Genomic DNA, 25,243 nt, shown 5'->3' on the forward strand with positions numbered 1-25,243 from the left:
AACCAAAGCAGGTTTTAACAATCACAGGGCAAATGGCATAAACAAGCTAAAGAAACAGCCTGGGACTCTTCTAATTGCATCCATATGTAAAACAGTGAGCAGCACAGGGAAGCATTTCTCTGCACGACGACACCGAGCCTTGCAAAGAGCAGCGAGATGGATTCTCAAGTCAGCTCCGAACGCAGGGATTTTATTATGGATGGCAACTTCAGACTAATTGGAAAAACATTTGAAACCCCATTAAAATGCAACTCCATAACCCCCGAGAGAGGAAAAAAAACAAAAACCTATTAAAATCATAACAGTGAGAGCGAGGAACATGACTGTGCATCCTCTTTTGTGCAACACCTGACTACTCGGCATCAGCCATTTATCATCTGCAGCCGTTTCTCCTGCAATTAACATCCAGCCCTACCCGATCTGCCGCCGCTTTATAATTTTGTTGAGTTTCTATGACAACTAACTGACCGCGTAACACGGCGGCTTTGCAAAAATAAAATAATACCTTTTTGAAAAAGGCACAGAAATAAGGCAGATGAGGCAAACTTGAGATGAAAGGATGTGAGATGTAGCATCGCACCAAAGAGCTAATGCGAACATCCATTGAACCGCCGAGCAGGATGTGTTGGCGAGTGGGCTGCATGATAAGAGCAGAGTAGGCGTTAGGCCGAGACTATAAAGTACATCGAAACCCACCGTGCCCGTTTCTACACACTCGCACAAGCTCTTATTCACATGATACTAATGATCTCTAATAGCACAATGGGAGTAAGCCTACACATTAGAAGGCATTTAATAGTTGGCACGTCTATGTGGGTTCAGTGTTCTTTGAGGGCTTGAGTCCAGGTGATTGGATTCAATCAAAGAGAGCTGCATCCACATCCAACAGGGATCCTCGGACTCTTAACATTTCCACAGAGGATTTAAAAATAAAAATAAAAAAGGATTTTTAATTTCAAAAGCTAACCCTGATGTGGCCAACATATCAGCTCCCTTTAGTCTGGTTAGAAGCAGTCATCACATATCACCCCGTCTGCTTTTTTCAGCTGCATACACAATGAAATATTACATGGATATAATACAATTACCATTAACTTGCTGCACTATTTGTCAGCTGCCTATGAACTCTGGAACTTGCCCCCTACCCCCCCAATGTCATTTATACTGTCAGCAGTTTGAGGCCAGCCAACTTCCTGGTGATAAACGATTAAAATATTTGATGTTACAAGCTGGAAAAAAAAAAAAAAGAAAAATTCCACCTCACGTTAGAGCATATTTAGGTGGTCGGTTACATGGCTGGATCCTTCAAAGATGCAGAGTGAGTGAATAATAAATGTATAATGTCTGGAAAACACATCTGCCTGCAACATCACACCGGCTTACTATGAGGAAGCAAGTGAAGCAAGCGTACTGCATCTTATAGGGTTGAAATTCCAAAAAAAAAAGTAAGTGTGCACCTGCTATTGATAAGAGGAAAATCATATAGAAGTAGGCGAAGCCTTCTTCTCTCAGTCCTATTGGCTTTTATATGTAACTGATAACGTGGGTGAGAGGTGGAGAAACCAGCATGCTACTGATAAGCCCTTCCAACCACACACTAGCCATGCAAACACATAAATGGAGCTACTGTAAGGACAAGCTTGCTGTCTTACGCCACACTGCAGTCTAATCAAATAGTAATATTTACAACAGTCTTTTAGCATGGCTCCGACTAATCATTAAACAAAGGCTTTTTTTTTTAAAGCCTATAAACTCCTCTAAGTGTCGCAGTTAACGCAGAGTCTTCCAGACTTCACTCTCTTTAACTGTGGGGTTACAGACAGACAAGTCTGAGAAAAGCTGCTCCGCTTACAAGAATCTACAAGTGCAAAACTTTGCACTGCTCTTAGTTAGCTGGTCCACTCAACTCCAGGCTCTGCTGAGGGGCTGTGACAGTTCAAGGTCCTTTACCTCTTTAGTTAAACAGCAGCTGGAAAGTCGGAGGGGGGAGGGCCTCGCAGCGCTGTTCTGCCCTTTCAACCAAAAAGGAAAACGAAATAAATTCACACAACAACAGCCCGTCGCCCATTTGCTATACTATAACTGTCATTCATCAGCGAGTGATTGCTGACAGAGTGAGGCACAGCTGTCACTGCACCGTCCTTCTCCCAGGAGGCTTAACAATGAAACTAAAGTAAACTAGACAAAGGGGGGTAACCGGGTCTGCACTGGTGCACGGGCCACAGGTATCACTGATGGCACAGAGGGAAAAAAGCAAGGAGACCACAAGTAAAAATGGAGATATAAAGTATTTCATGAAAGCCAACAGAGCTTGAAGTGTAACTGTAGGGTTTTAGCTACAGTAGCAGTAGAAAGTGTGTGTGTGTGTGTGTGTGTGTGTGTGGGGGGGGGGGTAGACTGAGCAGAGTCAGACCTGTGTGTGAGGTTTGAGACAGGGGACAGGACAGGGGCAGAGTACAAACAGCTGAGGGCACAGACAGCTGGCGGGAAACCTGAGCACCTCTGAGGGAGAATTAACCCTTTCCGGCCCGCAGAGGCAGCAGGAGGCCACGTGTAAAGACGGCTGCCATCTGACACCAAGCAGCTCTCACCGTTCAGGTCGCAAAACACGACTCTGAAGCAGACAGATATGCCGCTCTGAAGAACTGCTCCGTTTTTTTTAAACGTGTGTCTTCTGCTTCCTGTCCCTCCTGAGATCTAATAGGGAGCAGGGGTTTGGCATTCAGAGGGTCAAATAGAGCAATTAGCCTTTGTGCTAGTCAAACAGTCCAGCCGTACCCCCACTATCTCTGTGACCTACATAGCCAAGTTTGCTCTGACCTACTGGTTTGTTTGACCATCTCCATGTGTCTCCTGTTCAACTGGCCCGTCTATAAACGGTGCTGGCTTTCATTTCAGTCACGGCGGTGCATAGTAAACATAGGCCGAGGTGGTGTAATGCATTCTTTCAGAACAGAAGCGAGAGCAGAGGATCATTCTTGTGATGTAGCCAACGCTTCAGCTCTGTCATTTCCTGCTTAAGCCTCGTTCATCTCCTATCTCAGTACACGGTTACAAAATGATACAGCATATTAATAAGCATGAACTCCACCCCTTTTTACCATAACATACCAACAGTCTGTTTAGCAGATAACACTTAATATTGGCTCCGAATTAACTAGTCAGTAAGTTATTGTTATACTTTTATATTGTGTTGACTGCAGACGATATTAAGCGGCCGCCTTGGTTCAGATTACTGAGTGGATGGAAATCTCAGCAGGTACTTTTTCCTGCCCACTTACATCCTACCACATATACACAATTACCGAAATCTTAAATCATTACAATCACTGTATGCGAGTTGAGAAAACACTCACAGTCATGACTGCAACATCTGCATGAGTTCAAAGGGTAACGGTGAAAATAAAAAGGTACCAAGACTGTACCTTCAACTATTTGTTCTTATCCAACCAAATTCTCACTGGTGGTCAATCCCGACTGTGACTTTCATAGGGAGAGAAAGTTACATCAAGGTATGATCTGTTAGTTTTGGAAGAAATACCACAAGGAAAAAAAAAAAAGTGCTTCTACAACTGTGACTTGCCCAAAACGGTGACTGATAGCTAATTAATGTTTACATTTACAATGAATATTACTTAAAATGGTAAGTGTTTAAGGCTTTATGTTTTAAGTCTCAGCATAACTATGGGTAAATTTTAATACAAAGGGCACTAATAGAGGTCTCAAACTGCTCATTCATTAACAAGCACATCCATACACTTTGCTCTATGCTAAACTATCTTTCCCAACACACCCCACAAGGACTCTTTGACATGCAGACTGGAGGAGTCGGGAACGAACCTTGGTGTATTTAGGAGGTGGCCAGCCGCAGCCTCAAACCACTAACATCCATCAGTAGCAGCAGCCACACCAACCTGGATGTATACTGCTGATCTAAATAAAAGTTGACTACAGTCGACCCTTTTATTTGTGGTTTTCAAATCAGCCTCACTATGGCTCAGAACACTAAAAACTAAACTAAACCTAACCAAAGCACGACCTTGTAAAACATCCAGCTTAGTATAATGAGGTACCCCAACGCAGCACATGAAGGCAAAATTTATAGTTGTGCAGTGGAGGGCTGAGTCGTATCCAGTAAGAAATGAATCTTTGGGAGTCAGACTGCGCAGCCCTTAGTTTGCTATGCAATCTATTTTACAAGACAGGAACATCTTTTTCCCCAGCGATGGGGGGATCTCAAGTATTACACATCCTGGCTCTCCTCTATGCACGGTGAACATATGAGATTTAAAAAAAACAAAGAAAAAAAAAAAACAGATCACACAAAATATGAGAAAAAAAAAAAACATTCGCACATCGAGAATATGTTCTTATAGCTCTTTCATTTCTCTTAAATTTTCTGCATCCTCAAGGTTTGTGTACATGAGGAAAAAAATTAAAATAAAAGCTTCCCAACATTCGCAGGCACCAAACAAGGAGCCGTTTTAAAGGCGGAGGAAATGAGAGAGTAATTAAAAAGGGAAGGACACAAATGATTCTCTATTCATGTGGGATTAATCATTCCAAATTGAAGGTGACAACTGGCAGGCTAGTCCAGTGTTGGTTGGAGAGCCCATTGTGCAGTTTAATGGTGGCTGGCCCTCGTCTAATCTCCCATTTGCTGGCTCCCATCTCCCAGTCTGTCACCCTGCCAGCAACATGGAATTTGCAGCTCCATTTGGGACTGCTAAAAAAGGCAAGGCAGCCCAAGTGGAGGAGGTGCAGCCAATGGCGGCTGACCTGTCCAGTTGCTTGCTGCAAACTTAAGGGGGAGGTGGAGGACGGGATTGCGAGGCGGGGGGTGGATGACATGGCTTTTGTCGCAACGTTGCTTTCCACCACCTCCAGCGCGATCGACGTGCTTCATACATGTTTACAGATGTGCGATATAAGCTGTCAGATCTGTTCTTCTCCAGAACTCGGGGCTGCCGGGGAAAACAAACATGCCGCCGCTCAGTCAGGACAAGTGAGCTCACTCTGGACGTTTTCTGGTCAGTGTTGCGTGGCAAAGTGAACTGTGATAATGAGCGCAGCAACAAATAAACTTCACGAGGAGCACAACAGCAGTGACACCAGCAACCAGAACCAAAGAGGAGGGAGGGGGGAGTGAGGGATGAAGTACGGGAGAAAAGGAGAAGGAAACAGTGCGGGTGGGAGGAGGGGGAAAACCAGAGCCGACTCTGATACTGAGAATTCGATGCCAAGATAGATCATCTAAGTAAGCATAAGTTGTGGGATTTGCTATCCCCTTCCAAAAATAACCCAAAAAGCATAAGAAACAAACATCTGCACTGTAGGGACGTAGTATTACTCATAAACTATCTCCAAAAAAAATGCAAGAAATGCGCAAAAAGCAACAAATCTGCCCTCTAATGTGGTTTCATTTCTCATGTATTCCACCTTTTCCTCTTAACATGCCTCACTCAGACTCTACGTCACACATCACTCTCCCACAATTCCTTTCAAAAGTCCTGAGAGGACCGTCTTGAAGTTACTGCTGCTTTTATGTGTGCTGACAGAGCAATAACAACAAAAAAGCGAGGATTTTCCACAGTGAGTCACACACTAATCTTAATGTCTTATCGTCTCAGGACTCCTTTCGGCTCGAATAAAAGCACTCTTAGGGGGAATGAACTGATCCTGCACTGGAAGACTGCTGAACGTAGAGCCAAAGCAACGCTTCAGGAAAGAAGTCTGTGCCGACTAATTTCGACCAATATCTAGGGGAAAAATGTGAGAACATTTCCACAGCAGCTGCTGCGTTTTACCACAAAGAAGAAATCAGAGGCAAAGACACATGACAGCCCAGCTAGTGACGGATCGGTCCAGTCAGATGGAAAGAAGACACTGCGCTGCGAGGCAGAAAGGAGCTGTCCATCATTTCATAAACAACTATTTGAAATGAAGAACTCCCCTCCCCCATCATGCCAATTTACTCGTGATGTTTTATGTTTAACAGTGACGTGTGGCTTTTTCAGGTTATAGCTTAATAACAATCTATCAGTGCACAGCTTGGTGAATAGACTCATTTGCTTTCTTGCATAGGAAATCAAATGGATAAGATCCCACTACCACAGTCTTTATATTTTACCCAGCATCGCAACGTTACCAGAACTGGTTTTACTTTGTGAAATGTGCAACATGCTTACATCTATATAGCAATTGATGGATGGACCTCCCTGAGCCTGGTTCTGCTGGAGGTTTCTTCCTGTTAAAAGCTAGTTCTTCCTTCTCACCCTCCCAAAGTGCAGCATCTTTGATCGTTGGTGTTTTCTCTGTGTCGTTGTAAGGCCTTTACCTTACAATGTAAAGCGCATTGAGATGTCTGCTGTTGCGATTTGGTGTTATATAAATAAAGACAATTGAATTGAACTTTTCCAGCTGACCACTCAAAGTGTTTTAAACTACAAGTCACGCTTAATCTTTATTCTGTGTATCTCCCACTACTTTATCTGCCTCACATCCACGGCCAATTTAGAGCCACCAATTACACCCAGTATGCATGTCTTTGGACTCTGGGATGAAGTGAACACAGATACAGGAAGAACATGCAGACTCCAAAGCTGGGGTTCAAACTGAGAACCTGCTTACCTGCTTGTGACCCAACAGTGTTAAATGCTCCACTACCATGCCACTCAAATGTACTGCAGACCAAATCATTTCTCCTTTAACTTCCTAGGACCTGGCGTCCACATATGTGGACATCACATTTTGGGTTGTCTAACCCAAAATACAAAGCTTTGTTCTACAAGGGCCTGATATCCACTTACACGGACGTTATACTGCCACTGTTTTTCAAAATTTAAAGCGAATGTCCTCATATGTGGATTTCATTTTTCTCAAACAAAAATCAGGTAAAAAAGAAATCAATAAAAAATCTGGTAATTCTTTGTTTTTACATTCATCAGGTCCCAATCAGCAAAGAGAAATCAAAAATGCATGCCATGAAAGAGTTCACACATACAAATAAATCAGAAATAAAGGCTTGTACTCTAAAAGACGATACTTGCTCCAAAACTAGGGAGACTTGAGCTTTTCCGATCCAAGGAATAATTTCAGGCATAAAATCTTCCTTTTCTCCAGTACAGACAGAGCTACGCTAGCCATTTCCTTTGTTTTCCAGGCTTTTCGCTAATCTAAACTAAGCCGCTGTGTGCTTGCCTCGAGAGTGGTATTGAAAGACAATCAGTGAACTAGCTATTACACTGTTTCTGTTAAGCCCTATCAGTTTATTTTGTCATTTGATTTTATGAGCGATGCTAAAGGCACCAAATTACATCTACTTCAATCATCTAAGCTTTTCCTTTTTGCTTCTTCAAAAGGTTATCCGCTCCCCCACCAGTCTTTGCAAAACCCGGATTGTTTAGACTACAGTGGAGTGTATTCATGACATACTATTCCTGATGAACAGCGTCCAGACTCGGCAGAAGTTCACGCTGCAAGCACACACATAAAACGATCCCTCGCATTCGAGGGATCCGATCCACCTGCTTGTCCTGTCCTAACCGCCTGACGAAATCTCGCCCGCTGACGATTTCTGCTGCGTCCCACTGTACACAGGGGTTCACGAGGTCTCACGCTAGCCTCCCACACTCAAAACTGCAGTTGGGGTGGTGGGTGGGAGTGGACACTCAGAGGTCACAGTATCACAGCCAGTCACCCAAATAGCTGTCACATGAAATGGGACGAAAAATGTTTCCAATACACCCGCTCATATCTACTTCCAGAACCCACCCCCTACCCCCCCACTCCCTGCCCTCCATATCACTAAAATGAGAGGAGGTGGTGGTGCTGGTGGTGGAGGAGGGTGTGTGTGTGTGTGTGTGTGTGTGTGTGTGTGTGTGTGTGTGTGTGTTGGGGGGGTGAATCACAGGACTCCAAAGACAGCTGCAGCTTATAAGGAATGTGAGGGGCCTCAGCCAAGAGTGCAGGCAGGGAAACCATACCATATATGGCAACAGAGGCAGAACTAATTTTTATCAATGAGCAGAGCGGGCATGAGAGTGGCTTAACATGCAAAGGTTGATCTCCCATCCCTGACGATGTATGGCATGTGTTAGTTAGCGCCTTGTGAAAACAGCATGCGGGCAAACAGTATGGAAGTGTGAGTCTTCAAAGGGGAATACTTAAGCTGGGTAAACAGTCGAGGGAATCCAGCACGTGATTGCACAAAGCTGACAACAGCCACCGATCAATTCAACGCTTCAAACCCTTAGATGTTTTAAAGTTCAACGACACAGAAACCAAACTTTTTCATTCAAACTTAAAATAATAATTGGGAGAAATTAAGTGAAAGGTTACCTGTTGTATTATTATTGATCATTTCTATAATGACGCAAATTGTGAAAATGCGCAACATCCAAATATTTTAAGACTCACACATTCTGTTAAACAACTCAAAGTGAATATCAGACGTCTCTGTCCCAAAAATCAAACGTAAACAGCAAAAGCCTCCATATAGCAGACCGCGTGTTTCTCGTCCAAACACAGCCCAGGCCTGCAGTGATTTATCTTCACGAGTGTTACGAGGTTTTCCTGGATGAGGGGTCAAAAAGGTAAAAGTGAAGACGGCTCTCTTTTTGGTGGAGCGGGGATAAATTCTGCACGTCTTATCCGGCTTTCCCTTCTGCACGAATGCTTTGAAGGACTACTGAAGACTTCTTGGTTTCACTGAAAAAACGATTTGGTGCCCAGAACCAAACCGCGAGCCCAAACCAGAAGCCTCACATGTTAACGGGCAAAAGTTCAAAAGTGTGTTTACAATAGGACAAAGATTATTTTCCACAGCTGCTTGTGGGTTTGATTTATTTGTTCTCCTTGTACGCTGGCCTTTTCTGGAGAGATTTCCCATTATATCCATTAGCGACTCTACTGTGCTTTATGAGGGGTTTTGGGGTTTTTCTTTAATTTGCACTGAAATCCATGTCTCTATTAGAGAACAGACAGTGAGTCACAATGACTTTAGTACCTGAACGCAGGAGAGATGAGCTGTGGAGACAGATACAGGAGTGAGCGCAAATTATTAATAGTTGACCTTTGCTCTTTTGAAACGAGGCAGCGAGTCTTATTATTTATTAAATGTTTGTATTTTTTGTCTTGGCCAGCTGGAGGACCGGCCTGCAACCGCTTTCACTTTATGATACTCACCTTTGTGTCGCCCATGCTCTCCGACTCCGACACCTGGTAGGTGAGGTCAGTCTCCTCAAACCCGGTGGCGCTCATGCGCTGATCTGTGGACGGGTCGGAGCGCGGCGGAGAGTCTGGCGAGTTGAGGCATGTCTGGATCAAGGCTTTGCCCGTTTCACTGGTGATCATGGGCTGGAGTTTGCGAGTAGCAAAAGTGTACACGTGACCCGTTTCGCTGGCCACAAGTAGCAGAACCTGGGTTCCCGTCAGGGTGGAGAGTTCATAGGCCTGAGAAAGTGAGAAGAAGATGTGATTAACCGACCGAGAGAACGGGCCAAGAGTCGAGCTAGAAATCCAAACATCAAAAAAAAGAAAAAAAAAGAGCTAGTTCGCCAAATTAGGGCTTGGATTACCTTCACATCATGTGCAAATTAACCCTAAAAATGGAGGAGGGAATGAATCTGTGGGAAAACAGCCAAGAGAACACTAGAATCTATAAATACTTCTTTGGTGGACTCTGACGTATAGCACAAATGAAACTAAAATAACACAAGATAAGGCTTCCCAGAATAGAGAGTGTGATATAGTCGAGAGACTGATTGCAGGAAAGTGCAAGCTTGATAGACAGGGGGAATAGTAGTAACTGAGTCTTGACAGGAGGAATATTTTAAACACTCAGAGGTGGCTGCCTGCAAAACACGAGGTCTCCGTCGCACTCCGCCGGCTCGTCATTCATCGCACAGCTTGCAGACACTCGCATTAAAGCTCCCCAGAGCGAAGGGAGAAGCACACCGAGATTCAGCTCCATCCAACGCACACACACGACCGAGTGCACCCTGATGCTGCACTCGGTGTGAACTCCTGAGAAAGCCTTTATCTACATGAGTCATCAGTTATCTGGAGGATGCTCCTGGTGCTGCGAAGGCACAGTGCCGTTACCATCGCCTTGGCAAGCACAGCGTACCCAGAGCCGAGCTGACAGATGTGCCGTTGCAAGGTGGAGCGGAACACACTGTCAGACGCAGCAAAAAGGGGGAGGGGGAGGACATGAATCACATTCAAATTAAAGCGTTTTATTGAGCAGTTATAAAACCCATGTCGCTGTCCGAGTCTACTCCACCATAGTGTGCTCATTATGGACCGTATCTGTCCTGTCTTCACTATCTGACCACATAATCGGCTTTAGTGTGCAGTAACATGACGACAGAGAACATAAAGGCTAATGATGACTAGCTGCAACTGCAGCGGCTCGCCGGCACGCTGCACTTATTTAACCTGAACGATTCGACTCCGACTTAGTGCTGCCTGCAGAGGAGGGGTCCCTAACAACAGAGCTCGATGTTTGGCCAACATCCATGACAGAAAAGGAATAATTTATCAAGTTGAGAGTGCTATGTGGCAACACAAGCTACATAGTGCTTTAATAAGTTTCCTTGCTCTGCTGATTTTCACATAAATATTTATGACTGCAGGGCGTGTGGTGGTGCTGCTGGTGGCGGTGGTGTTCCTCTGACTGTAATTGGTTCTTATGCCACAAAATATGCCAGCCAGGTCTATTTATCAAATAACTGAGAAAAAAAAAGAAAAGAAAAGACCCATCCACAAACAACTGAAAGTAAATGTAGTTTTAACCCACTCCCACCCAAAAAAGGGTTTTCAGGGTTTGTCTTCTTAATTAATGCAAGTCCCAAACTTAGTCTTAAGAGAAGTCAGCTGTGGGTTTAAATCCCTTGAAAGTCTTGGTTGGTCTTCCCTTCTCATGCAAAGGCGCATTCAGCAATTTTACAAAGATGGGCACGGTTAGGATCAATCGCTTAACTCAGCGGCCCCCAACCTTTTTTGCGCCACGGACCGGTTTATGTCCGACAATATTTTCACAGACCGGCCTTTAAGGTGTCGCGGACAAATACAACAAAATAAAACCAGTACCGGTACCAAAAAACAGAAGATTTATTCATAACACAAGGGGAAAGACCCAGGGAAACCGAGTTAACGATAAAAACGCTAAAGAGAAAAATTAAGCTATAAACCGACAAAACCCCTGAAAACCATATATTTCACACCCAAGCCTCAACTCCCGCGGCCCGGTACCAAAAGACTCACGGACCGGCCCGGGGGTTGGGGACGCTGGCTTAACTTACATACACTAGTCAGGTACAACTTGCAAATACTAGGTTGAACCCTTCTGCCTTCAGAACCATCTTTGTGGAACTGTCCCATGATGTTAATCTCCCATTCCCCCACATCCCAAAGTGCTCTATTGGACTGAGATCTGGTGACTGTGGAGACCGTTTGAGTACAGTGAACTTATCGTGTTCAAGAAATCAGTAAGATGATCTGAGCTTTGTGACATGATGCATCATCCTGCTGGAAGCAGCCTAGAGAAGATGGTTACACAGCAGTTATAAGGAGATGGACATGGTCAAGTAGGCTATGCTGTTTAACAGTTGGTACTTGATCGCCCACACTATGTTGTTTGCACCATATTCCGATCATACTATTTGCATGTTGCAGAAGAACTCAAGACTCATCAGATCAAGCGAAATTTGTCTGATTTTAGGCTCGGTTTCATGTTCTTAGCAGATAAGGTGGCACCAGTGGGGTCTTCTGCATCTGCGGCCTATCTACTTCAAGGTCTGACATGTGATGCATTCAGAGATGCTTTCCTCCATATCTTGGTTGTAACCCGTGGTTGTTTGAGTTACTGTTACCTTCCTATGAGCTCGAAGCAGTCTGGTCATTCTCTTCTGACCTGTGACATAAACAAGGCATTTTCACCCCGTGAACTGCTCCCCATCTCTCTTCTTTGGAGCATTCGCTATAAATTTTCGATGGTTGTGAAGAAATCCCAGCAGATCAACAGTTTCTAAAATACTCGGACCAACCTGTCAACAACCAGGCTTCAATCAGTTAAATCTCCTTTCTTGTATATTCCTGAGCTCCATTTGAACAGCAGGTCGTCTTGATCATGGCTAACGTACTTAAATGTATTGAACTGCTGCCATGTGATTGGCCGATTAGACATCTGGGTTTTAAGAGTAATTGAATAAGTGTACCTAATACAGTGGGCAGTCAGTTTATGTACAGCAGCTATCTCAAGTGCTGAAAATAATATTTGTTCTAACTTTTCAGAGATATTCTCAGAAGGATTTGATGATTGTGTTACTAAATGTTTTATTTTATTTTCAGACCAAATATGCTACTTGAAGATAAGAAGCAGGGCTCTGTGAAATTGGCAGCCATCCTTTAATCCTCTAAACTTTAGTAGACTAAATTATTCATCATGTAGCTGAAAAATCTAGGACTGACCCATACTGAAGTTCCAATTTGGCCAAAGCCAATGCCTCTCCTTTTTTGTATTTCACGCTACCATTAAAAAAAACCCAAAACACTAAAATATTTAACACAGCAGATGAATATCAGCCATTCAGCTGAGACTAAATGCAATCGTATGTCAATGTATTCCTGAGGAAAAATGAATAACTGCCAGATACACAGTAGTTTGCAGTCCTTCACCTTCTATGTCAAGAAATAAATAAAATACTAATAGAAAGTTCCTGAAACCTAACACTGTGCCTTAAAAGTCTCATAAAATCACCAAAGTTATAAGAAAAAGAAGCAGAAAAATGTATTCTTTACTCAATTTTATTTATATAGCACCAAATTGCAACAACAGTATTTTAAGGTAGAGACCCATTAATAACAGAAAACAAAAAGTCCCAAAAATCATATGAATCCCTTATGAGCAAGCGCTTTGGCGACAGTGGGAAGGAAAAACTCCCTTTTAACAGGAAGAAACCTCCAGTAAAACCAGGCTGAGGGAGGGGCGGCCATCTGCCACAACCAGCTGTGGGTGAGTGAATGAAGACGGGAAAAACACATGCTGTAGAAGAGAGCCGGAGATTAATAACAAATAATTAAATGCAGAGAGGTATTTAAAGACATAGTGAGTGAAAAAGGTGCTGGAAATCCCCCAGCAGCCTAGAACTATCACAGTGTAACTACTAAGGGAGGATTCAGGGTCACCAGGGTCCAACCCTAACTATATGCTTTATCAAAAAGGTATCAAAGTTTAAAGCCTAATCTTAAAACTAGAGACAGTGTCTGTCTCCTGAATCCAAACTGGAAGCTGGTTACACAGAAGAGGGGGCTGAAAGCTGAAGGCTCTGCCTCCCAGTCTACTATTAAAAATCTAAGAACCACAAGTAAACCTGCAGTCTGAGAGGAAAGTGCTCCAATGGGGTGATACGGTACTATAAGGTCACCGAGATAAGATGGGGCCTGATTATTCAAGAGCTTGTATGTGAGGAGAAAGAAAAAAAAAAAAAAAAAAAAAAGTATGTGAGGGGAAAGATTTGAATTCAATTCTGGATTTAACAGGGACCCAATGAAGAGAAACCAATATAGGAGAAATATGCTCTCTTTCTAGTTCCCATCAGTACTCTCACTGCAGCATTTTGGATCAACTGAAGGCTTTTGAGGGGCGGTAATGCCATCCAGAGAAAGCATCTGGGTAGAAACTGTGTTACTAAGATTTTATTGGGGCAGAGTACAATAACCTCAGTTTTATCTGAATTTAGAAGCATAAAAAATTAGAGTCTTTAAAAGATTTCTGCAGTTTAACTAATTGGTGTGTGTTATCTGGCTTCATGGGTAGATAAAGCTGGGTGTCATCTGCATAGCAGTGAAAATGTATGCTACACCTTCTAATGATAGTGCCTAAGGGAAGCGTGTATAACGTAAACAGAATTGGTCCTAGCACGGACCCCTGTGGAACTCCATAATTAAACTTACTATGTGAAGAGGACTCTCCATTTACATGAACAAACTGGAGTCTATTAGATAGAAATTATTCAAACCACTGCAGCGCAGTACCTTTAATACCTACAGCGTGCTCTAATCGCTGTAATAAAATGTTATGATCAACAGCATCAAACTCTGTACTGAGGTCCTGCAGGACAAGCACAGAGATGAGTCCACTGTCAGAGGCCATGAGAAGATCATTCGTAACCTTCACTAAAGTGGTTTCTGTACTGTGATGAGCTCTGAAACCTGACTGAAACTTTTTAAATAAACCACTTCTCTGCAGATAAAAGGAAGTTTGGAGATTGGCTTGCAATTTGCTAAGGACGCCGAGTCAAGTGGTGGCTTTCTAAGTAACGGTTTAACTACCTGACGGCCTGTGGTACATAGCTGATAAATAAATATAGGTTTATCCTTCCTTGAGCAGTCTTGCAGGAATTCTGTCTAGAAGACGATGGTTTGGAGCAAATAATGTGTGTGACGCTGACAAGTTATGATTTCTCTAATGGTTACAATTTTATTTGTGAAGAAATTCATGAAGTCATTACTCATAGGCACAAAAGCATTTTTAAAAAAATGTCATATTTCAATTAAATGACAAATCATTCTTTCATTAAACTCATCAAAGCAGGAAAAACTTTAGGTGTAAGTAATAGCATAATGAATATATGGACGCACTCAATTTAGCCGAGGCCATTCCACAGCACTGCACCTGAGCTGAGTCACACATAATGTTCTTCATACCACTTGTGCTGCTTTCCCCACTATAGAAAGTCATATCATATATGCCACATATTAGTACTAATTGAGTAACCCTGAACCTCAAACTGACGTAATTATTTAACAGTGTGTGTTTACAAGGCTGCAAGCTGAGGCACACATAAGAAGAGAACAAACAGGCCTGTGCTACACTAACTGCATCCTTCAAAATGAAAGTGGGCTCATCCTAGACCAATCTATGAATCTTCCCACTCCACCCACCTGTCATTTTCTGTGATGGCTGGCATAGTGTGGGCAACCTTTTCAAAAAAAAAAAAGAAAAAGAAAAAAAGAAAAGAAAAGAAAACCATCCCCACACTGTGTCAAATAGTGTTCATGTTGCCAAGAGCCTACATAAAGACACCTCAGTTTCCACGACAACAGTCTGGGATACATAAAAAGAGAGAAACACAGCAGAGCGCATGGTGCAGCCGAAGAAACACAGGGACAAGTTAAAGGAAAGAGGGGGGAAAAAAACTCCTGGACTCCAATAAAGCACCTCTTACAAGTGTTTATTTAAAGTCATGATGAAAAGTGGTCGAGTCCACATCACAATAACTGCTGGGCTTGTGGTCAACAGCTGACCCCAGCTCAAGTAATCCACTCTCCGTGACTCTATACCAAACGGTGGTGTTTTATTGTGGCATCAAATCATGTGGGTGAGCTGTGAATTTCCTCAGAAATGTTGCTTTAAGGAGACAGTAATGAGAGCAGTTATGACTGAGAAGCAAGGTTTGTCATCTTTAATGTCGCCTGCTTATGAGCAAGAGTCAACTGACAAAACTGGAAACCAGGACAAGTCATCAGTGAGACTTAGACGTCTGTGTAATGTACAGCACCATAATGCATGCACAGACAGACAGCACCCCACCACCACCACCACACAACCCAGGCTTCTCGCTTCTGTCTCAGTGTTCTTTGACCGTTCTTTGGTCTGTTTCCCTGGGGTTTAGTTAGCTGTTGGCACATACAGGCCGACTGCTGCTTACTGCCACATGGCTGCCGCCTGTAAGCAGTGACGGAGTGAACAGGCTGTGACTTGTGATGAGAACTACATCTAATAGTTGCAAGGATGTCTGTGAAGGTGTGTGCGGGTATGCATGCATGAATCAGTTTATACGTTTCTGTGTGTGATAGTTGGGATTGGGGGTGTCATAAATAGACCTGTCATTTGCTCTATTCTATTTAAAGCCCAGTGGCTGTCATGAATGTTCTGACTTCCTCACATCCACTGAGTCACTTCTGGACCACAATGGCTTTGTCTTTCATAAGAAATACACTGACACAAGACTGACATCAGGTCAGCAGCATGTAGGCTCACATGAAAAAAAAGAAAAACTCCAACCCAAAGTCTTTCTTGTGGTTATTGTAATAACAGATGCACACTGTCCCAGGGTGTTGTGATTTTTTTAAAAGGTTATTAACAAGTGCACTTCCATGAATGACTGCAAAGCACCCTACAGTGTGACACTGCTGTACTTCCAGGCCAATCAACAGCTAAAAGAGACTCTCAAATCAAACGCTGGCGCAGCTGGATGAGATCCAGACGCATCACCTGACTCACCTTCTTCATTATGCCCGTCTTCCTCTTACTGAAAGTGGTGTACCGTCTCAGCTTGTTGTCAATAAATTCCATCTTTATCTTTACGCGTCCACGTGTCTTCTTGCCCGGCTTTGCCCCAGCGACCCCTCCGGGCACCATGCTGTAACCTCCGGGAGATACTCCTACCTCCTGCCCCGACACCGCAGCCTCCATCTCCCCTCTCTCCCGCTTCACCCCTCTCCTACTGTCCCCAAGTGAACCCACGGGTTCGTCATCATCTCCGGAGTCCGAGTCGTTATCTGAGCCGCTGCACAGAGGCGCACTCTCCCGGTCCGGATCGAAGCGGGTTCCGTGAGGCAACATTACTCCTGGACTTAAGCCCACCATGCTGCTTTGAACGGAAGTCTGAAGAGGGTTTACACCGGTCCCGTTCCCCGGCCTCGCACCTCTCGGACCCCCTGGACCATTAGCTCCCAGCATCCCAATGGTATCTCTGTCCCCCTGTCGCCCTGCAGCACCGGTACTCTCGCTGACCCCGGGTAGAGCTTGCCCTGATCTGACAAGAACGGGACGAATCCCGCTGCCGACCAACCCCGAGCCGTGTCCTGTGGTACCCCTGCCTGAACCCGAGCCGTTTCCAGGTGGTGCCGATCCAACCTGGCTCGGTAACATTATATATTTACTGGAGCGAGTTTTTTAAACACCAGCCAAGACAGCTGGATTCGGTTGCCTCGTAAATGACTGATAAAACGCATACACGTCCGGGCCACGATATGTAAACAAACCCGACCAAATGATGGTTCAGAGACTCCAGGAAATTACCGAGACAAACTTTCGAAAGTGATGCTGCCCCCAAGACCCTTCAACCCCGGCTCAGTTTGCTTCACCCTCCTCCTCTATTTCCAAAACTCTGAGCACTTTCTCAAAAAGGAAAGCGCGAAGAGCGACCTCCATATTGCTGCGCCACGTCACCTAGTCCGCCATGTGAACCGAAAATAGCTCGAGTGTCGATTTGCTCGCACACAAGTCGAAGTTTCTCTCAGATAATGTTACAGTATTTCTCTTTCCGTGTGTCACAAACGAACATAAACCTCAAAATTTAAGACAGCGAAAGCGACAGCGGAGTAATACCTCAGCCGAGGAACTACTTCCCTCCTTATAAAGAGATACAATGTTTCCTTATTTGGTGCTGTCTCTCCTTATTTGGTGAGTCACAGCGTCGTGTACGGATTGGCTGAGGATTATCTGAGGAGTGCTGTCATTGGTCAGCGAAGCACACTAATTAGAATAAATACCAAAATGGTTGCGCTAACCGACAACGTCACCGTGGAGAAGTAAAAAGGCACTAACATAACAAAACATCCAACTTTTATTTTATTTATTTATTTTAATTACCCACAGGTTGTGGCGCCTATACCACACAGCAAACTCCCATTTTCCCGGAAGTTGAACTATATCATCTCCTTTTATCTGAAGTGCATGTGTGCGGCACTGTTACTGTAGATAATTCAGCAATATGAGATCATTTAAGGTGCCAGATTATCGCACATCGACTTGAACAGGTAATGTAACTGTAATAGGCAAGTTCCTTTGAGTATGAAGCCTGCTGCTTCCTACCAACTTTTTAATAACGCCACTGTAAAGCAAGGTGCAGTCACTGTCTGTTTACTTCATCTTGCTCACCTTTGCAACAGTTCCTGCCCACTTAGTAAAATGTGTTACCAGTGTCGTCAGAGATGGCTTCCTCCTCTACAAGTGGACCTGACAGCAAAGAAAAAACAACTTAAACTGATATCATTCATCATTAGGTTTTCTTTGAAACGTGTAATCCGTATTCATTTAAAAGAAGAAAAAGGTATCAGAGGGAAATCAGTCAGAGGCACTTAGGTGCACTGTTTGAAACGATGGAACAACCTCCACCCACCTGGTCTTACGGGCAAGTTAAAACAAACGCCAGAGTTTTGAGGCATTTGAAAATGGTTCACTGGCAGGATGCTCAGGGGATTTTTATTGCAAGTGAACTACAAAATCGAAAGTTCGGTGAAACGCAGATTTACTCGGAAAATTGTTATAACATCACCGCAGTGGAAAGACATTTATTGCGTTAACAGACTCATTTCTATTCAGTGTTGCTTCTCGGTATGTCACGCGCACCGAACGAGGCCCAAAAGTAACATGCGCACGGTGCTGTGTGCAGATCCATCAAAGCCCCCCCCCATACACACACACACACACACACACGCACACGCACGCACAAATTGCACAGTGCTCAAAGTTAGGAGGAGACCCATAATGACTGAGGGAGTGCTAAAACTCACTAAGCACATAGACCCATTGAGGAAACTTCTTTAAAAGCTAGTTATCACATTAAACTGTAAACAAATTATAATAGGGAAAAAAATGTTTGGCAAGCCTCAAGGGTCAGCTTTAATCCTTACCTAACCACACAGCGCCTTCTAGTGGCTACAACAGAGACTTTTTATTTGGATAAAGAAAAAAACAGTACTGGATGTACTTTTACAAGGTCATAAGAGTGGTTTAACAAACTACAGCCCAACACTATAAAGTACAAATCCTTTTAGTCCTACTTCTAGCCCCCACCACCACCACCACACACACTTTAATTATGTGTGTGTAACTTGTAGAGACTTGCAAGAGATAAACAATCCACCTCATTTAAGATTTCATCACTTATGCTTAACCTCATATTTTGTTGTAACACGGCTGCAAGAAGAGCGTGTCACACAACACTCTGGTATCAGTGAAGAAGCCACCAGCTCCATGATTTACAACATATTTTCACTTCAATACAAAAAACAAGGCATTTATTTCTCACCACTCCAACACCTTATTTGGGGGTGAACTTGTACACAGCTGAATTACCACTTTTTTTTTTCAAATATTTGTTACAACCTCAGCATAAACACTGAGCTGAAAATATTAAGAAGTTAAAGTAACTGTCACAACAAACTGGGTAAAAACACTGTGAACCTTTATTGACAGCAGCATGTATGCTTTTGTATACATCTGTGATTACTGTGAACATGTGCTGAAGCAGATTTTAAAAAAGAAAGAGGTCTAGTTGTGAGTGCCTAGCATTCATAAAAACAAAATATTACACTAAAAACAACGTATAAAAACAGGTTCATAAACAAAGGCCATCGCATATGATTAGATGATGTAAAAACAACAACAAACAGAAAGGGAAACGGTTAAGATAATCCTTCATTTACTAGGCACTTAAACGAGCACTGGTGACCTGCAGTCACTCTTTTGACCTCCTTTGTACTTTGTGTTAGCATACCCAGCCGGTTACCAGACTGAACGCACACCGAGATGGACCGTGAGAATGAATACATAGCATAAACCACCTCACAGAAGTACCTTTCTATTACAGTTAAAAAAACAAAAGACAGGACCTTCATCATAAATAACCAGGCACCTGCATGTCCTTCTACACAACATGATATATATATTTATATATATATATATAAAAAAGGGATAATCTTTTAAGTGAAGTTAGTGCAAGGCTTCTAACATTATGTACACACTGCCTGGTGTGATGGTCCGCTTCGCAGCATTGCACAAAACAGGTGGACCAGGAGAGAAACTGTGATTGGACCTCTGGAGAGAATAAAGCAGGTCAAACGTGGCGGCGGGTTCAATTCCTGCAGCTGAGAGGACACGATGGTGTTCGTGTGGTAAAAATGAGTACTCCTACCCATCAGCAGTGACCTGTAAGCACCTCAAAGTTAACAGAGCACACTTATAAAAATGTATAAAGCCCACACTGGCACGATCTCATCCGTTCAACATGTTCCTTGGCTATAAAACATGCTTCTTTGTTGTCGTTGTTCCGGAAGTGTTACCGTAACACGGATTACTTGTTTTCCACAAACCTTCATGCAAAACCCCATTCCTTATCTGTCTGTAGGGACAACAGTTCAGTGCATGTACACACACACTCACTCAAACACACAAAAGCAAACAATTTGGGGGATTGTACCCGGTGGAGAGAGAGCAGACACCTGAGGGGTCAGGGTGGCGGACTCGGGATGCAGCTCGATGTAATTGCGAGGGGAACAGACCAGTTTAAACGACCTCACTCGACACACTAGTAAAGTGGCTGATTATCTACAGAGGCTTCATCGCTCCACTGCAGTCCCACTGTGCCCCACTTTCTCTTCAATATCCTCTTTAGATTAATGAGAAAACTCCAAGGGGTTAAGTGGTGACGTGACATTTCAGGCAAATCCTTTGCACTAATCAGAGCCAGCGAATGCACCATCATTCCTACAAACTTAGAGAGTGTGTGTGAGTGTGTGTGAAGGGGCAGAGGCACTGAGGTTGTGAGGCTCCGTGAAACGAAAACGGCCGCAGACGGGCGGGGTCACAGTGGAACCACAGGCGGAGGCTGGAGGTGGGGGAGGATCGTCCATACTGCGGTGAAGGCAAACTCCTGGCACTGCTCGCACGAAGCCATTCATACAAAGGTGAGTGCAGTTCCACTCATATAGCAAACAAGTCTAATCCACACTCAAAAAATTGTTGAAATGCATAAAAAATTAAAGTTTTTTTTTTTTCTTTTTTCTTCCCCCTCAACTCTCTTCCCTGAAATGTGTGAGACTAAATAATCCAGCATTCCTGTCTGTATTTTAGGGGAAGGGGGGCGGGGCAGAGTTGGTAACAGTTCCTTTCTGCTGTGAGATGATTGGTCACTTCAGACTTTGCTGTCAGAGGGCAGCTCTCCCAGGGCGTGGACGATGTCGGTGAACGAGGGGCGCTCTTTGAGGCTCAGTGCCCAGCAGCGGACCATCAGCTTGTAGATTTTAGAGGGGCATCCGTCCGGAAGGGGTAGCTTCAGCTTTCCTGCCTGGAGACCTGCAGAAAAATGGGATGAGATGCCTTTTAAAGAGCGATTCCCTCTTCCTGGGGTAAAGACAGTAATGTGTTGCAGCGTCAAACTCACCTTCTAACACTTCGTCGTCGCTCAGTTTGGTGTATGGCATTTCCCCATGACTGAATACTTCCCACATCAACACTCCGAAGGCCCACACGTCCGACTTGGTGGAGAAGTCATCTTCAAACACAGACTCTGTTGGGAGCCAGCGGAGCGGGATCCACGCCTGCCTGTAGTGGTAGTACTCACTACACATGTGAACACCAGAGAAATAACAAAGGGATGGAAATATTAACCAGATGATTCTACTCAGAGGAGACTTTATTGTATGTTTTTGAACAGACCTGTTGTAAACGTCCTTGCTGAGGCTGAGTGACGACACTTTGACACGCCTCTGACTGCTGATCAGGCAGTTTCGGGCGGCGAGGTCTTTGTGAACGAAGCGGTGATTGGAAAGATGCTCCATGCCCTGAGCCACCTGAGTGCAGATGGAAACCTGGAGGGGGAAAAGGGGGGGGGGGGGTCATGGTAGAGAGACTTTGATAAGAACATAGAAGTTCAAAGTGAGCAAAGTTCAACAATTCCTCAATGGTTACTGTAACTTAACAGTGATGAGTTCAGAAGGTTAAAGGTCAAGCTACAATGGCCTGTTTCAGACAGGATGGCCTACACGATACTGCAGCAGAGCCCAAAGACAAAAATACAGAGCTCTGTATAACAGTTTATTTCCGTTTCCGTTTATTTCAATGGCTTCTGGTGTGCAGAAGGCTGTTATATGTCACTCATGCTGCACAGTTCACTGCTTACTTTGGTCTTGGTGCTGATAGGCTGACTCTTGACTTTGTCATCTTTGCTTTTGGAAATTCTCAGGAACTGCTTTAGATCTCCCTGGCATGAGAAAAGCAGACATAGAGAGCAGTGCGTCAGGTACAAAACAACATTTCTACACTTCTTCTGCGTTTGTGTCTGTATGTGTGTTAGTGTGAGATTACCAGGTCATAGTACTCTAGGATCATGTAGTGAGGATCCGCCTCCCTGCAGAGGCCCAGCAGGCGGACGACGTTGGGGTGGCTTAGCTTGGCGAACATTTCTGCTTCCCGGCGGAAGTCGAGTTGGAGCTGCTCATCTCTGGTCTGCAGGCTCTTCACAAGAACCACCGTCTCCTCCTCGCCCTCTTCGATTCCCTTAGCTTTGGATAGCAGCACCTCCCCAAACTCCCCTTTTCCTGAACAAACATTCACGTGACACACAGCAAAATGTGAGCGCAGAAGCGCAATACACTTTTTTCACAGAAAACAGAGATGCATAGACTACTCTACCTAAAGTCGTGATGGTCTGTAGGTTTGTCCGGGGAAAGTGGAGCTTATCGTTGTTGACGTGGCTGTGGCGTTTCTCTGTGGTTGCGATGGTACCCATGTTGGTGAGCGCCACCTCTTCCTGGATCTCAGCAGTGGTGTGGCCGTTCTGTTGGACTGCTCCGCCTGATGAACACAACAAATATTCTACTGGGTCAAAGGTCACAGACGTAGTACAAATATGAATAAATCTGATCGATTTAGAACATGTTTTATATAATATGTTAAAATGCATTGTATATACAGAATATAGAACGGAGGAAACAAACTGATACTTGTTGCTCTGCTCAAAACTTTTTTTTGCCTTTTTACATGTTAAGTGTAATCAATAAAATGAACACAGGGTGGCAGCAAAGATCTTGAAATAGCATACAGGATTATTGTGTAACTGTAACCACAACTTTATCAGCAATCATACCATTAAGGCACTCCATCTCGGGCTCCTCTCCATCCTGGCCCTTCTGCATTCTTTGGGCGTTGCGTCTCTTCTTGCAGTAGAACATGAGTCCCAGGACCACAATGATGTAGGCCACAGCCGCTCCCACCGACAGACCGATTGTTTGGATCATCTTGTAAGGAGCCTTTTCATCCTCTTCAGTCGGGAAATGCACCGGTTTGTCTGTTTGGCACAGGTGAAAATTGGGGCTGACTAAAACGTGGCTAAGAAGTACACTGTGCATGGATTTAAGTCTTACACACACAACAGACTGTGTTACCAGAACGCTAAATCTTTCACCACAGTGAAAGATGCAACACAGTTGATGGTAAAAGCATCAACTTTAGTGTAAACACGAACGTAAACGTTTCATAGAACAGGATTTTAAAAATAAGATTGGAACAAGCGGATGATAGAAAAGGTATTTGTGGTGAATTTTAACACAGTTAAAACCACAAACCGACTTACAAACATACATACGGTCCTTCCATTTATCTGAGCTGCCCTGTTACAGTCAATTACTTGTCTTTTACAAGGCGCGACAAACATCTAAATTTAATTGTCTCCAAAACAAAAAAGCAAAGCTGGAATACCATCCTGCTACTTTGGGAGAAAATGAGGTGATGTGGGACACGAGTGCTAGTGCGTGACTGTAATTTTCAGCTTTAGTCGGCACACAAGGAGCCACAGAGTGCGAAGCTTTATTAGATCCAGCGTCTGCCCGATCCCATCACCTCGGTGACAGCCGTGGCGTCAGAGACGCGCCTGTGGTTATTAACCTGTCCGCACGGATGACAGACAGAGGCTGAAGGTTTAATTAAAGCCTTCATCCTACACTTGTGATTCTGTGCCCATTTGCTCCTGATAAAGCAAAGCCTGTGTATGCAAATATGTACGAGTGTGCCAAACTCACCCACTACATACAGCTGAGCCACGCGGTCTTTGATGCTGCAGCTGTTTCCGGCCACACAGGTATATTTGCCGGTGTCATCCGTAGTCACGTCCCTGATCACTAGGGAGCCATTGGGCATCGTTTGGAACCTGGAAGAAGGAGCGAGACAGAAAAACACAGAGGTCTCAGTGTCCAATCTGAATCTGATTTTATATCTGCATCATTAAAAATCATCTGATTTAAAGATAATGGCTATAATTTGTGCAATTCAGGGTCAAGAAATGCAGTGCTTTCAGAATACATTAATATATTTAGCTAACATTACCAAATTAGACCATCAGGGCTATGATTGGCCCAGCACAGGAAAGTGGGGAAAGCGTGTTTAAATAATAGCTTTATTTGCTCTGGCACATTCTGACGGAGCAAATGAAACGTGAACTCTCATACTCGTTTGTTTCCAAGGTTATAATTCTATGTTAGCACAAGCTAAATCCACAACGAATGTGTGGAGATGGAGCTTTAATCAGTCGTGTCAACTGTGTAATCCTAATCCACGAAGGCTGAGCTGTGGAGAAGACAAATGTGTTTCGTTTACCTTCTGTTATTACTGATGTCCAGCGGCTTGTCTTTACCCACCCAGTGGATGTGAGGCTTGGGATCGCCCGTTGCCTGACAGTGCAGGATCGCAGTGTGACCCTGGTACACCGTCGTGTTGTCTGGTTCCACCTTGAAGCGAACGTGCACTGTTTGTGCACAAAAAGCACACACACAAACACGCACAGAAACAAACAAATCATATTAATACAACACTTTAACCACATCTGGGGCGACAGCACCTCTTTTACAGCTTGTGCTGATTGTGGTCACTGTCCTCCCAGATAATCTACAACCCAAACGCAATTCATTAACCAGACTGTAAAAAGGCCACCAACTACACAATAAATGCTGCTGTGTTTGAAACTTAATGGCAATGATCAGTGACCGCCTTGCTATAAAACCACCCTCACATGCACCAAGACCACAAGTCCTCCTGATGTGGGGCTGATGACTAATACAGTAGCGTGGACCCTTTCTTTCACTACTCCCTGCTTCCATGACGATGAGACAGTGGTTTACCGGCTACGGTGAGGGTCACAAAGGCCCGGATCTCCCCCTGGAGGCTGTTGGAGGCGATGCAGGTGTAGTTGCCAGCGTCGCTTCGAGTGACTTTGGTGAAACGGAGCTGGCCATTTTTCTGCTTGACGTGAGGCGGCAGCTCTCCTCCATCTGCAGGGGGAGCCAGAGAGACACACGGGGACAAGAGCTGGTCTGGTTATCCATGTGGGATTCAAGTGGTTAATTAGACTATTATGGCTACTGCAGATGGAGGAGGGAAGTGATCTGTGGTGAT

General features: G+C 44.1%; 2 protein-coding genes across 4 annotated transcripts in view; both read right to left on the reverse strand.

The window, feature by feature from the left end:
* LOC147315630 (serum response factor-like) overlaps window positions 1–17,403 on the reverse strand; it is a 27,734-nt gene extending 10,331 nt beyond the window's left edge. The window contains exons 1-2 of one of the 3 annotated variants that reach the window (XM_086258557.1): window positions 16,292–17,403; window positions 9,187–9,453 (exon numbers count right to left, since the gene is read on the reverse strand). In XM_086258557.1, coding sequence (XP_086114683.1) covers window positions 9,187–9,453; window positions 16,292–16,942 — 918 coding nt within the window. In that variant the 5' untranslated portion in view covers window positions 16,943–17,403. The remainder of the gene's footprint in view (window positions 1–9,186; window positions 9,454–16,291) is intronic. The other 2 variants (XM_086258556.1, XM_086258558.1) reach the window with 2 other exon arrangements.
* Window positions 17,404–19,241: 1,838 nt separating this feature from the next.
* Window positions 19,242–25,243, reverse strand: part of ptk7b (protein tyrosine kinase 7b) — a 75,391-nt gene continuing 69,389 nt past the window's right edge. Inside the window, exons 11-20 of the mRNA XM_086258561.1 lie at window positions 24,970–25,119; window positions 24,449–24,596; window positions 23,875–24,002; window positions 22,944–23,144; window positions 22,490–22,651; window positions 22,163–22,395; window positions 21,978–22,058; window positions 21,515–21,666; window positions 21,240–21,418; window positions 19,242–21,151 (exon numbers count right to left, since the gene is read on the reverse strand). Coding sequence (XP_086114687.1) covers window positions 20,991–21,151; window positions 21,240–21,418; window positions 21,515–21,666; window positions 21,978–22,058; window positions 22,163–22,395; window positions 22,490–22,651; window positions 22,944–23,144; window positions 23,875–24,002; window positions 24,449–24,596; window positions 24,970–25,119 — 1,595 coding nt within the window. The 3' untranslated portion in view covers window positions 19,242–20,990. The remainder of the gene's footprint in view (window positions 21,152–21,239; window positions 21,419–21,514; window positions 21,667–21,977; window positions 22,059–22,162; window positions 22,396–22,489; window positions 22,652–22,943; window positions 23,145–23,874; window positions 24,003–24,448; window positions 24,597–24,969; window positions 25,120–25,243) is intronic.

The sequence above is a fragment of the Aulonocara sp. 'chitande type north' Nkhata Bay genome, linkage group LG13, assembly GCF_057382095.1.
Source record: "Aulonocara sp. 'chitande type north' Nkhata Bay isolate Kocher_YH1m ecotype deep benthic linkage group LG13, A_spYH_male_GT1.1, whole genome shotgun sequence".
NCBI lineage: Eukaryota > Metazoa > Chordata > Actinopteri > Cichliformes > Cichlidae > Aulonocara > Aulonocara sp. 'chitande type north' Nkhata Bay.